The sequence below is a fragment of the Meleagris gallopavo genome, chromosome 22 (assembly GCF_905368555.1).
Source record: "Meleagris gallopavo chromosome 22, MGAL_WU_HG_1.1, whole genome shotgun sequence".
NCBI classification, from domain to species: domain Eukaryota; kingdom Metazoa; phylum Chordata; class Aves; order Galliformes; family Phasianidae; genus Meleagris; species Meleagris gallopavo.
The window spans coordinates 11,451,128-11,465,955 of record NC_139425.1 but is presented as its reverse complement, the minus strand read 5'-3'; the positions used below and the strand labels follow the sequence as shown (position 1 = coordinate 11,465,955).

General features: G+C 41.3%; 1 protein-coding gene across 1 annotated transcript; it reads right to left on the bottom strand.

The window, feature by feature from the left end:
• Positions 1 to 6,028: 6,028 nt before the first annotated feature.
• ANKRD60 (ankyrin repeat domain 60) lies at positions 6,029 to 14,805 on the bottom strand. The gene is made up of 4 exons (XM_019622312.3): positions 13,567 to 14,805; positions 13,298 to 13,428; positions 11,134 to 11,299; positions 6,029 to 10,408 (listed from the first exon to the last, which is right to left on the bottom strand). Exons 1-4 carry the CDS (start codon positions 13,745 to 13,747, stop codon positions 10,182 to 10,184), a joined length of 705 nt encoding a protein of 234 aa, XP_019477857.1. The 5' UTR covers positions 13,748 to 14,805; the 3' UTR covers positions 6,029 to 10,181.
• Positions 14,806 to 14,828: the final 23 nt, after the last annotated feature.

Sequence of the window (14,828 nt, the reverse complement as noted above, 5' to 3'; positions counted from 1 at the left end):
ACATCTCAGTAGTGGATTTATTTTCATAAAGGTTTCTAACAGAAAATTCTCTGATATAACCTGAATAGTACCACAGGGCAGCTTTTCATCTCAGAGCCAAAACTCTTAGCATGCTGTCACTTTTAAAGTAAGATACACTTATCAGTCTGAGCACTATGTTTTATATACCCTTACAGAGCAAGAAACATTCAAAACTCTCCCAAGGCAGCCAAGCCACTGAACACCGAGCACGAAGCATGCAGAGAAACTGGGGGTTGTACAAAGAGTGCTCTGAAGCACTTTTCTTTTCCCCTCTACTGCTCATGAGCTGCCTTCAGCTGGCCGCCATGTAACAACGGCTCGCACACAGTGCTTGGGGAGGCACTGCAGCAGATGCTCAGAGAAGGATCAGATGGGATCAGACATAAAAGTAAACACAACAGGTTAATTTTAATTCCTATTCGCTTAAGCATACACAGCTCTATTTGCTATAACACACAAAACTCTTACTGGACACATGAGGCAAACTATTCTTCAGAACACTGCCACTTCCAAAGGTTGTAAAGCAGGTTAGCAAAAAGCATCATCGCTTCTGATCCCCAGTGTAAGATTTTTCCAGCCTTTGATGCTTTTTTTTATTCTTAAGTCAGTACACTGATCTCAAAAGTAACATAACACAGCCTTAGTAAACATTCTACAAGTACAAAAAATTCACTGTGTTTAGCAACAGCACAGGAAATTGTAGATCAAAGCCTGGTTGTTACCTCTTGGCACATTATTTCTTTTGTAAGAAATGAGAGCATCTGAAAAAACTGAACTTGAAGTAAGCGTGCTTCCCCCTCTTCGGAAATACCTAAGAGAGGTTACATGTTATGTTATGCCAGGTACGTTATAGCACAGTGCATTAGAATTTCTTTTTTAGAGAGTAACTCTGAGGATAACTACCTGTCCTGCCTTTTATATCTTTTAAGTTTATTGTTCCTGATTTGCAATGTTAACAAAAAGCTAAGGATTTTGAGCACAACTGAGAAAAAATCATTTTTCACCCAGGAGTGAAAAATTCTTCCTTTTCAGTAGGAATTATCTAAAAGTTTCGCATTTCCTGTAAACAAACTGGAAAAAAAAAAAAACCAAGTTTTTCATTTCTCCCATTGCCCTGAGCAAGGTGGTCTAGTATTAAACAAGGAGGTTGGTGGCCCTGCCTGCGGCAGGGGGGTTAGAGATTTGTGATCCTTGGGATCCCTTCCAACCCGGGCCATTCTGTGTTTCTGTGTTTAAAGTTTACCCAGCTGAAGTTGTGAGGGTTCATTTTGTCTTAAAGGATCTTTAAACCCACAGCCATTGCATGCTTATTACAATAATGAATCAAACTACAACTTCAAGGATTCTCCAGTTTCACTTAACTGTTCTGGAATGGAGCAAAAGGATTGTATCACTAAGCTAGAAAATTATAATAACAGATATACATTTTATAGATTTTATTGTGAGCCAGCTGACCAGGTCTCTATCCCAAGCTCTATTGTTTCTTTATCATGTGATAAGGTTCTACAGCCTTTTTTGGTGACATGTACTCCACAGATACACAGCTATATTGAAATATGGCTGAAATTTTGAAGTGATGAGTCAGTACAACACATTTTTATTAATACAAACTACATCTTCTGGTTTCACGTGTGTATGTTGCCAAAGCTTGACCCAGCCTTAAATTTGGCAATTCCCTTCGTATTTTCCTCCTCCATGCTTCATGTGATTCATTAAAGAAGCTGTGATTGAAATAAACCTGAGAATATCAAAGCATCAAAATAGATGCAACCATGTTGCAGAAGAAACAGAAATAAACAGAACAAAGAGGATCCTTTCTTCTCCCCCCCCATCCTTTTCAGTTATGTAGTTACACGGCTCCACTGACACCAGCTCCACTGGATACCTTTGACCACAGGATCAGGCCTCACATGTACCAGGCCAGGATCACAACCGGGCAGGCACCTTGTTAAGCAGTGCTTCTAACAGTTCAGACAACTGCACAGGGAGTATAGAAATGGCCATTTCTCTCTCCGCTCTTCATTCAGTCCATCTTTCTGAGACTGCTTTCCAGAGGGATCGCTGTTGTAGCAAACAGCCTTGCACCAAAACAAGACATGGCAGCCTTGCCCCCACACACGCACACTGCTGTCTCCTGCCTCTCAGAGCGGTGCCTGCAGGCTGCCGTGTGACACCCGGCTCGTCTGCCCTCTGAGCAGCACGCAGCCCTGTGCTCTGCCTGACCCAAACCTGACAAAGCCTTCTCACTTCTCGCAGGCTGAAAACAGCCCCCCTTCTCCTCCTGAAGTGAGAGACGGTTAATGCTTTTATTCATCACAGGGGAGCAAGACAAACCCAGCCATGCTAGTAAATCTCCTCTGCTTGCTGACATGCGTCAGACACAACATTCTCATCCTTAAAAGCTGGAGCAAAAACACAAACAAGAGCCCCTCCCCCCCCACAAAAAAAAAAAAAAAACAAGCAACGAGGCACTGTCCTTGTCTGGAAAAACCAAGCAGACATTATGCTCTTATTGCCAGAGCACAGTCATATCCTTTGTTTAAATAAAATCCCCAGCCATTTCTTGTGCTCCCCATTTTGTGCAGCGCAGCTTCCATCTCAGCATAACGCTCGCTGAAGGAACAAACCCCGTATGTTCACAGTCCCTTAGGAGAAGCCAAGGTATAGTTATCGAGTAATGCCAGTGCCTCATGGGCTGAAGAAAAATGGTTATATGACACTGGTTATCCATTCACCTGAGCAGAGGGGCATTGTCTGTAATTGCTTCTTCCACGGCTGCAGTCAGCTCTCTGGTGACACGTACTCGGGGGTGACAAAATGGCCCTTCTTGATGAAGCCCAAGTCCCGAGAAGTCAGGCTGGCTGTGTGCCTCTGTCACAGGGCACAACGGGTCTGTGCAGCAGCGGTGCTGCTGGGTCAGGACTGGGAGGAAGAAGAGAGCTGCAACACCTCCTGCTTCCTCTGCAGCACTGAACACCAGGAGTTGGCCCTTGAATTTTCAAGATTGTAAAATTTTCTTCAGCTTGCACTTCTGGATGGCTCTGACCAGGGCATGTTGTCAGGAGAAAGGCAACACACCGCAGGGCAAACCAGACAACTACTTGGCTTGCAGGGAACATTGCTGATGTTTGTTCTCCTGGAAGCAAAGCCATTAATCATTTGAGTTACTTGTATGCAAATGGAAAAAGACCAATTTCAACAGCTCTTACCATGGTTCAGAGCAAAATATTTCACCATATTTGTTTGTACTCCTATTTGTTTAAGGTACAGCACTGAGAAAATAAGCATTTTTATGGGCTAGCTATAAGCAACAGAGAGCTTAGGACTAAGTCCTTCACCTTGGATCAGTGCTATTTAACTTTAGAAGAAACAATCTTCTTCATACTCAGCAAATTACAGTTAAGATTTCCGTGATGTATTTATGCAGTATTATACACTTAAGAAGCAAGAAGGAAAGAAGATTCCCTAAATGCTTTTAATTCTCCTTTCATTCATACCCTCGGAGCCGTTGCTAATCAGTCCCTGTCAGTAGGGACAGGCATTGCTCTGCACTGCACCTATCGGCCTTCTGGTTCTGCTGCAGCAAACAATCTGTTGAGATTTATGAAACACAGAAGACCCAAAACTACATAAATACTGAAATTATTTAGAATGCGTTTTGTATTCTTCTCTTTGTGCATTTGGCAGTATTGCTATAGTTGTTTTGGAGCTGAACAATGCACACGTGGACAGTACTCACGATATAACAAAAGCATCCAAACTTGAGGAAGGATCATCATATCCAGTGAGCCAAAATCTCATGCTGTTTTATGCTGTTTTGAGGAAGGGCTCTGTGCTGGCCATTTTCCCTTTTTTTTTTTTTTTTTTTTTTCTTTTTTTTAATATGAAGAACTAGATAAGTACACACTATTTCCTCAAAAACCTATGACATCCATTAATTAATTTCTTACATGCTATTAATATCTGGTGTGCAGGCAATACGGGAGTCAGACAATCAGTTTTTGTCAGACAATCACAGTTTTGTTACCCACTGGCCTCGCATGCCTTCTCCAGACCTCACAGATAGGCTAAAGTTGGTTAAAACACCAGTTCCACCTCAAGCCCACAAAAGGATATTTCATGAACTAAATGCCAATGCTGTTTTGTATTCCTTGGGTTGAATCCACTCATGAAAGCACTCCTATCTATATCAGTGAGAGCTTGTTTAATGTCCCTAAGGTCAGAATTTGGCTAAACATATGTAGAACATGTTTATCTCACTACACACGTGCATATTTAATCTAGATTCAGCAGCAAGGGAACAGAAAGGCAATACATGATAAAGATACTGAAATTGGACTTCAAAGATCAGGATGCAGTTCTGTGGACTCCCAGGGTGACTTTGGCCACAACAGTCACACTCTCCTGCTTCAGTTCCCATCTGTAAGAAGCAAAATAACCATCCCTCATTTTCACTTCATCCATCTTTTCAATTTAGACTCCGAGTTCTTTGTAGTGGTGTCTCTTTCTCAAAATACATCCAGCTCCCAGCACACAATGTTCTCCTCAGAACAGCTTTATGGAAATGCATCAAAAAACAAAAACAAAAAACAAACAAAAAACAACAACCAAAAAACAACACAGAAAATATCCACTGATGAGATAAGACCACCAACACCACAATGCAAAGAACAGCTGTAATCTGTGGGAGGATTATTTCTCTTTGCCATAAATGCCATCTATTTTTCAAGACACAAGTTATTCCCTTTCACAGAACAGTGAACTCAATAAGTGCAGACAAGCTGCCTTCAAACCAGCACACTTCTCAAAGGGTTGCAGCAGTCTGTGACATTATATAGAAGGTGTCACATCTTAATGACTAATATTAGTACGAGCCTGCTTGATTAACATAATTTGTTTCTTCACTGGATATTTTATTCCAGATGAGCTGCTTTTCACCCATATATTTTCCAGGGTAAAAAATATGCATTCTGACATGCAACGTTAATATGCCCTCTGCAATAACCCCTTACTTTTAACTTCTCACTCTCACCTCCCATTCTCCTCAGCACGAGACAAGCTCGAGCAGTAGCTATTGGTCAAGAGGGTCATGCATTGGATACCTGCCAAGCCTTTTGGGGTGTTTAGCAGAGACAAAAAGTCTATTCCTATGACACACACGTTTAAACTTAGCACTAAAATGGTGGGGGGGGGGGGGGGAAGAAAAATATGTAAAATGTCACTTTCTGACAAGCAGAAAATTAGAATTCATTCCCCTGAGAACTAAATGGACTTTTCTGCTTCCAGTCACTAACTATGACAAGGTTAACATTTTTCAGTCTAATGACTAAGGACATTAAGTGTGCATGTGAATAAGAAAATTACTAGAGGGTATTAGCTAAGCGTGTGACAACAGCTCAAACTGACAAAGGAACTTCAAGGATGCAGACTCTAATGCTGCCCAAGTGCTATGGAGAACCAATGGATAATAGAAACATGGAGCACAGGTACACAGAAGTCACCTTTCTTTCATCACTGTTATTATAGTAGTATAAGTAATCACAGGAGGAGGTACTTTGCTGGATGGGGGTTGAATTCAACAGGACCAGCAGTTCCTCAGCTGTGCAGCAAGCACAGCTGTACAGCAGATCTCCATCAGAAAAGCAGCACCAAGACAGCAATTCACCTTAGAAACGATTTCCCCCAATGCTGCATGTGCCCTTTTTGCCACGCTCTGATCTGTACTGCACACTACTCTACTCCACTTGGACTCTGACCACCTATGGTCCCTGGCCCTGCACTTCCCTACCATGAACCACATAAGCCACTTATCAGCCTGTAATCCTGGTAAAACCAAGTCATTCCAAATGAGTTTGTTTTGTCCCTCTGCCTCCTATCTTTCTGCCCTTCCAGCTTCCTCAGCCTTATTTTATGTCATCGTCATAATTAAGGCACTTTTGAAATTACATCCTGCTCAAGGTCATAGTACTGAACTTAATCCCACACAATTCTACAAGCACATCAATGCTTTTAGTTTCATCTGATTTATTTATCCTGTTTATTATCATAGACCAATTCAATCAGTACAGGCTGGAATTCAAACACATGTACATTTGAATGATGCATACAAACATTCATCAAGAGATATAAGAACTGCTCATTCCTTTAACATATGGCCCAGCTTACAAGTAAGGAAGCTCACAGTGATTAATTTTTATACCTTGACTTCTGCTTAACCCCAGTTGTTTTTTTTTTTGGTTACTGGAAACCAAAGGAATTGAAATAGCATCACGAATTCCACATAAGAGGCTTGGATGAGGAATCTCTGCATTTCTTATCCCAAGCCAGTAGGGCCACATTTTAAGACAGGCCTTTGAGTTGACAATTCCTTTATTAGCTTCTGAATACACAGGAATCCTAGCAAAACACCAACAAACCATACCAGACAGTTATGTCAAGCAAATCTTGCAAACAGAATACCATATGGAGAACTGCAAGGAAAAGCAAAGCACTAACCTCAATTGCAGTGTAGGTCAGGCATTAAACCAACCTAAACGGGATGCTGGAAGCATAATAGATGTTGGAAGCATGCTAGAAAGTGTATAGGTTTTGGCTTCTTTCCGTGAACCGCTATTCTTTCTAAACATTAATGGTCAATGCGATCCTCAGAAAGTTCACAACCAAATTCTGGTTGTCTTTGAACACAGTTGGTGGTTACAATGCAAGGAACGCTGCAAATGTGAAAACTGATGGCAGAGAAAGCAATCATATACACATCCTGATTCGGATAGATCTTTAGCAATCATTCATATATATTCTTATATATATACATATAAGGATCTATCCGAATATAAATAATAATATTTATTATTATAATAATATTTATTATATATTATTATATTATATAATATTTATTATTATTATTATTATTTTTAAAGCAATCACTCTTCTAATGACTCTTCTAAATTTTTTTTTTTTTTTTTTTAATCTCTGTCTTTGTTGTTACAAGGTCTTATGTCATACCAGTGCTGCACTGGTTCCTATCACACAGATTCATGACCTCCCATGTCGAGGATTAATTCATGACCTCACTGGCCTCCTGTTGACTTCAGCAGTGCCAAACTTCACCTTCGCATCTTCTCTGCCCTACAGTTACAGGCTTTTCAGGAGTCTATTTGAGATTTTGTTTTAATATTTCACCATTTACTCACAGAGAATATTTTGGCTTCTCTATCAATACAGTAACTCCCAGATTGAATGCTGATTGTGTTTAGCATAAAATTAACTAAATTGCAGCCATTGGTATTTTTTGTCTGCTTCCTCCATGAACAATGTCGAGGAGATTGCAAGCTGACTACAATTCTGTTTCCCAAGCAAAAGGAAAACAGCATCTAAGAGTCCAATCAGTGCAACTTTCCTGATGTTGGGTTTTATAAGCTATATTGTACTCTAGCATTTAACAATTTCTATTCATTTGATTCACTTTGAAAAAATGAATGTCATGATTGCCACGACATTCTGCACTACAGATAAATATGGAACAGGTATAACAACAAGAAGTTGACAAGAAACAAGAAGCTTTGTTTAAAAAAACCACTGAGCTAACAAGTTATTTGCACAATGCCAAAGTAGTTGTGGTTCTTTGCTCTCAAGTTCCAGTCTCCAAGCTTCATAGGGAGGCCTGCTATAGGCTCTATTTCACAAGACCAGAGCAGCTGTGGCATTCGGCTTCCAGGAGTGTCAATATTACACACCAGCATGCAAACTCTACTTAGGTGTTACCTGATTCTGAAAGGACCCATATCCACACAAGCATGGAAGTTCCAGTACTGAGAAATACATTTTGAAAGAAATGGCCCCTCTGTCTTTCAGTCACTGAAAGGAACTTCTAATACCAGAGAGGTATCAGGGTTATGAACTGGGAGCAGAGGGAGATGCTTGTCTGCTCCCTAAAGTAAAAGCAAAGGCACAGCTCTTAGCCAAGTAAGTGGGATCCACCCACTGCAAAGGAAGAGCTGTCATTCACACAGAGCCTTGGCATATAAAGCAACAGAATGCCTGAAACTTACTGCTGCAACAGACCCTGCAGACCCTTATCGATGCATTCATTCACTATGGGCATGTCCTGAGAGCACACTGCTTTTGGCACAACACAAGACCTTCCCTTCTGCAACAGCTATCTCAGAGGTGCTCAAGGGAACAAAGCAAAAATTTGAGATGCAACTCAAAGTTAGAAATGTTTCTAGAGGAAGGGGAAATGTTTGGGGAACATATCATTATTCAGAATTATCAAAGGTGACAGTCTATAGATATCCAAGGAGACAGTCTATAGACATCCAAGGCTGTCACTGGCTACAGGAAGTACCTCTGAGTAGCAGCAGCCAGTGTCAGGCTTGCTGAGCTTTGGCTTTCTCAAGGCTCTGAGGGAGCAGCAGTCATTGTGATGGCTCTGAGCAACACTACTGGTCTCTGCCCAGGCAAGGAAAGGGGTGAGCTGTAACACTAAGAAAGTGTGATGAATTATTGCTGTGCTTGTCATCTTTATTTAACTTTGGTTTTTACATTCAGGGGAGTCACAGTCACAGAATCACAGAATGGCCAGAGTTGGAAGGGACCTCAAGGATCTTGAATCCCCAACCCCCCTGCCACGTGCAGGGCCACCAACAGTCCTTCCAAGAGAGTTGCTTTGGATTTCCTAAATATTAGGAGACAGTTGTGACATTTGTCCTGCCCTGGGCCAAATTAAACCAAAGCATTTTAGTACCTTTTCTTCTTCATAACAATCAGCCTCTTCCTTTATTTGAAAATCCCAAAGCTCATTAATAAGTCCTCACTAAAGTCTTCTGAAGACTGATCCTCTTTCTGTACTGTAGCACAGAGAAGAGGAAGTAACAACCACAACACAAAATGCCTCATATTCCTGATCCTCTCCTGAGGACAAACTCCCTCCTTTCCTCTGGTTAATCTGGGGGTCTCTCTTTAGCTTGGGTTCTTCTTTCTCGACTAAGAAAAACACTAGCACACACTGTTCCAGCGCTGGCTTTGTCCAGATGTTAATTCTCTTCTAATTTGCCCACAGTTTTGGATCAGTGTACACTTATTTCCCAGCCACAACGCATTTAGGGTTTTTTTTTTTTTTTTCTTTTCTTTTCTGAGGGTGAGTTTCCAGCTACCAGCAAGCAACACTACACAACTGTATACTAAGTAATTTTCTACCATTTCTGGAATTCTCATCCTGAGGACACTCAGTTCTCTGTGTATGACATTCTTATGTTCTCCCAAGTTATGCTGTATAATGGCTAAAAGCAACTACAAATCCTTTCCTCCTTTCTAGAAGCCTAAGCACAGATCAGACAGTCTAGACAGACAATACAAAGAAAGAATAACGGATTTCTAAAGATTTCTCTGTATAATCCTGCTTACAATATCCAACTGCTCAGCAAGACATCAAACACCGTTTTGTATCTTGTCTATTGATCACTTTGATAGAACGTGATCTTGTCACTGCATTTACCCAACACCTGTATGTTTGAATCAGAACTAATAACCAACAGGAAACCAGAGAGTGAGCTTTCTTTAAACAGTACTATAAAGGCATCATTATAGCAGGAATTCCACGTTTGTTCAGATCAATGCCAACACATATAAGGTTTGCTATACACTCTCCCACAGTAACTGGCTTCCATAGGCTAAGGTTTTGAACCTTGCTTTAGTACTCGATTCCCAGGAAGAAGTCAGGGATATTTATCACCTTATGCTGGAGACAGACAGAGCACCACAGTCAGAGGAGGATGCAGCACCGCTGCCTGCAGCTGAGTGCAGTGCTGGGACACCCCCTGCCGGCCCCACTGCCACCTCCTGAGCTCAACATCCACAGGTAAAAAAAAAAGGCAACTTTAAACTCAAAGAAATTAAAGCAGCACTATCAAAAAGCTTAAATTACAAATAAAGCACACGCTCGAGGGTTATGTGGTTGAGCTAGCTGTCACCTTAGCTGCAGCATCATCGGAATATGACATTATTTCATAATAAAACCCTACAAATGGTACTCGGTGACCTCTATTTAAAGTGTGCGTCATTGGGAAAGTTACTGACTGTCCTCAGAGATCTGCCAGAACCAGGTCAGTCTGTGTATATCAGGGCAGCTGGCCGTGGGCCTGTGGCACAGCTTCATCCCGGCATCAAGGCCTGGCTCCAGCTGGCTGCCGTGGGACGCGCATCAGGACACGCTCGCTCTGCTTCTGGCCCCAGCGCTGGGCCAACTTCACTGAGGTTTGCCCCTCACAATCTGGGTCGAGGGCTCGTGCCCCACAGCTCAGCAGCAGCTCAATGCACTCACAGCGGCCCATGACAGCAGCTACGTGCAGCGCAGTCCTTCCCAGCGGAGTTTTAGAGTGCACATCTGCACCTGCGAAGAAACACACAGTGTGAGTGTGACAGGACTCACAGAAAGGGGCAGTGGCACTCACAAAAAGTCACATTCCAATTAAGCACTGCCATTACTCCTGCACTGGGAGTTCTCACTGGAAGAAAATAGCACCATCCCTCAACAAGATTTAACAGGGCCAGGCTGAACCTGGGCTGGAAGGAGCACTGCTGGACAAAGTGGGATTTCTTCCTCGGTGCTCTATTTCAATTATAGAAAGCAATTAATAGCTACGTGTTCCTTTCTTCAAGATAAGTGATCTGAGTGAACCTAAAAGGCTGTCCCTTGTTCAAATGCACATTTCTCAGGAAAGGCAAAGAGCCCAAATGTCAGAGCCATGGAAGCAGAACTTGCAACTCTGCTTGTATTGCACTGACTGTAGAGCATTGCACAAGATCAATAAAAACTGAACATCTTTAGAGAACCAGAAAATAGCAAGAAATAACTCAAAAGCAAGGCTCAAAAGCAAGGAAGTAAAGAATTCTAACTCCTGTTTTCCATTCTGAATTTACTTACTTTAATATCAAACTCATTACAATTAGCAAGAACAGTTTTGTTTTCAGAGCTGATGGGCCAAATGCATTCTCCACCTCAAATACAAATAAAGAGTTGAGAGATAGCTCAGGTAAGATTCTGTAACTTGGTAAGCAGGAAGGTGGTATGCTATGCACAAACAGCCAGAGAATAATTCTATCTAATAACGTTACCATTACTCAGGAGAAACTTCACAGTGTTAACGCGACCTCTGTGGCTGGCAACAAACAGAGCCACAAAAGCACGGTGTGCTACCCACTCCTTTTTTTGCTCTGGTCCCAGAATCTTTGCATATGGAGAGGTGCCAGCATACTCTTCTGTAACTCCCAACTGGGCCAGCTGCAGAATAAACAGAAACCTTTTAGTCTCTTTCATAGTGATGGCCTTATTCTTTAAAAATATCAACCATCTCCTATCTGCATGTAGAGCATACTGCATAAATCACTCTACGTTAAGCTAAATAGCACATGCTTGTTTTATGTTGAGCTGCCCTATTTTGATTTGCCACTACCTAATGACATTTTTTCATAGCCATCCCCATAAAGGGAACATTAAGTTAGGTCTTCTTTTTGCGTGTAGTTACCAAGCTTCACAAAATCTTAAGGAAGTTCACTAGAGACTGACCAGGCTCTAAGTTTTTTGGGGAAAGACAAGAAAGACAGGAGACACTTGCCATGTAAGCACAACTTCCTTAGGATCTAATTAAGACTTTAGGCCTTAATTCTTATGGACAACTCAAACATTAGCTGCTTCAGGATACAGTCTTCTCTCATTTTATTTCCATAAGGTGGTCTGTGGAGTTTTTTGACAATAAAGCCAAAACATATCTCAAGTGTTGCCAAAAGGCCTTCTAGGAACAATTTTCAGGTGCCTCATACTGCTGTTATTCTTGAGACTGCACTTCCAAGCTGGATTAATTCTTTAACACTGCACCATGGCCTTCTCACCTAGTAAGAGGAAGCACATTAATAGAGCAGCTGCACAGTTATTTCTTTGAGGATTTTTCCTGTTAAATATATTCGAGAGTCAAAAGTGTCAATAATTTTCTTGTGGGGCTCCTAATGTATCTTTAATTTCAAAGGAGACCACTGCCTTTGGCACATCTTTTTGCCTCTACACTGAGAGGAAGGATTCTAATACACAAGGAACTTAAAACATGGAGGAAAAAAACACTTTGCCCAATGGCAAAATGGAAACAGTTTGTGGCATGAAGTAGAACAGCTGCTTACCAGTGAAGTGCAACACTACACAACAGTTAATGACAGCAAGTGAAGAATCCTGCAGTATCAATTGGCAATGGTTGGGGAAATACGGAGGAACAGAATATAATTAGCCAAGTTGGAATTTGGCCAGGACAACAGCGATAATGGTTCTTTATGAAAGGCACCAAAGGATATTTCATGATCACATCTGTTTGGGCCTAAAGGTTTGCAGTACGTATCAGAGTACCTCGCATTTCTGCTGAGACAACACTTCAGTCCTAAATCAAAAAAGCAGCATGTCCTCTATCAGAGAGCCACGGAAACTATTTGTTCCGCAAAAAAATTAAAGCTGTCTTACTAATCCAGCTTGACAGCATTACAAACTGAAAACAATCTGTAAGCTTTCAGAAGGTAAAGTGAAAGGGATGCAAAATGTTTTCTGATCCTATATGCTATATGCTTTGAAAGAGCATCAGTTCCCATTCTCCTCCGTGGTCAATATTGCCAGAGAAAGATGGATTAAGAATGAGTTTCTGCCTCAATTTCATAATACAAACAAGTCACTCAGAACCCCTTGAATGCCTAAAAAGAAATAATCCAAAGCCCTCTAATGATAGTTTAAGGACCTAAGAAAAAGGCCTTTACTGCGAACTCTGCATCGTCTCTCTTACCTGTCTGGAAAGTACTGGAATTAAATATCTTTTGTACAGAACACATCAGAAGAATAAAACAGCAGGCAGCCCAACATTTTTCAGGTAGCAGGAACAAGAAAAGTAAACCATTATATGCAGATCAGTCCTACAAAAAGTCCCAAGACAGAGAAAAAACTGGGCTTCAACTGTATATGCTGTCCACTAATAACAGCAAAAAGACATTTCTAAACAGAACAGCCTGCGTTAAGGATTGACTTCTCTTGTTTTTGGATTGCCAGCCCCCTCCAAATTACAGTTTTCACTGTTAACTGTTGCAGGAAATACAACTAACCTACTTAACAATTGTCCCTTCCATTAAGGACTACCCTACTCTTTTCTCTATGAACTCTTACTTGATAAAAGCACTCAAAAGTCTTCAGCAACACACTTCCAGCATTTCTACAGACAGCACCCCACCCATTCACAGAAGCAATGGAATCAACCTTCATCGTGTCTCCTTTTGCAGCAGCTGCCACAAGATGCCCCCAGCCATCTTGTCTCCAGACACGCATTGTAATTGTTCCACCAGGGACAATATCATTGTCCATAAGCGTAGAATCGTCTGGCAGATCTACTGAAGGGAGTTATAAAATAAAAGCAAGTCAACATACCCTCAGAGATTGTAAACAAATGTAAACTATAATAAATAGATGGTGAGTGAACAATAACCTATCAATAACCTTCAAGAACAACAGAGGATACAGGTTCTTACTTTCATCCAGGTAGTGAAGCCGCTGGAAATGAAAGGGGATCCCAGTCAATAATTCTAAATCAGACTTAAGCTGCTTCAGAGTCAAGTCATTCTGGCACTGAGGTAGTGAAAATATCTCATTAGTTTCAGCTAGCCTGAGCTGAAAGCTAAAGGTCTGCAGAGGCGAGGAAGACCTGAGCATGCAGTTGTTACTGACTGGGAAAGCTTGAGGCTTTCCTCTTAACAAAGGCTGGTACCATTATAAGGACGGGGCCTAACACCAGTCGTAATTCCTCCCTTCCCTTGGCACTCCCCGTCATCAGGATAGCTGTCACTAAGGATAGACAGCCCTGTATATCACTAGCATGTTACAGTATCCATGCAGCATAAACTGACATCACAAAAGTACAAGCTGCTTGTGTGATGTAATAGCCTGTACAAACAAAGCGAGAGAACTTTACAGAAAGTAACGCACCAAGATGGTCACAGAAGGATTTTTTCTTCTTGATTTTCACTAGGACGACAAACTTACTTGCAAGACAAACAGTAAAGAAACAAAGTAATTACTAAAATACACATCTAAGCCACCCATATTTCACATTCCTGTTTTCTTTGTTCAAGTTCAGGTCACAATATACGCATTAACTTGATGTGTCCCAAAAAGAGCACATGGCTGTTCCATTTGTGTTTTCACTTTTACTACACAGGCTTCTCCTGTCTTTTTGCAAAGTGAGGAAATACCCTACTAGGAGGTGCAAGGGGCTGCTCATTCTCTTCATTTTAACATCATGTTAAATCTTGCAGAGAAAAAAGAAGGGGAGAGATCATATATTCTTTTGCAACAGTTGGCAAAAGCTCTAGAGCAAGAGATGGAACAGCCAGCGTCTGAAACAAACAAAAGGATGACTGCAGCAGCAGAACATACAGAAGTCTCCTGATATGAGAAGCAAATCCAACCAGCCAGGTGTTGATTACTCATCCCCCCTCAAAGTCTAAAAGCTTCATAATCATTCATTTATGCAGGATGTCTGAGAGCAACATCACTCTGAAAAGAAGTCCCGAATGTTGCTCCTAACTAAAGTTTGGAAGGATTTAATATAAAGATCTGAATGTCACTCTCACCCAACACATCCACAAGCCTTTTCCACTTACAATGTATCTTGTCAGAGCTTCAGTTCTGACAGAATCTAAGTTTCAAAGTACTGCTGGCATGCTTGCTTTGAGGAGTAAGTGCTGAAAGCTACTTCAAATCTCTGGACATCTAATGAATTTTTTATTACACA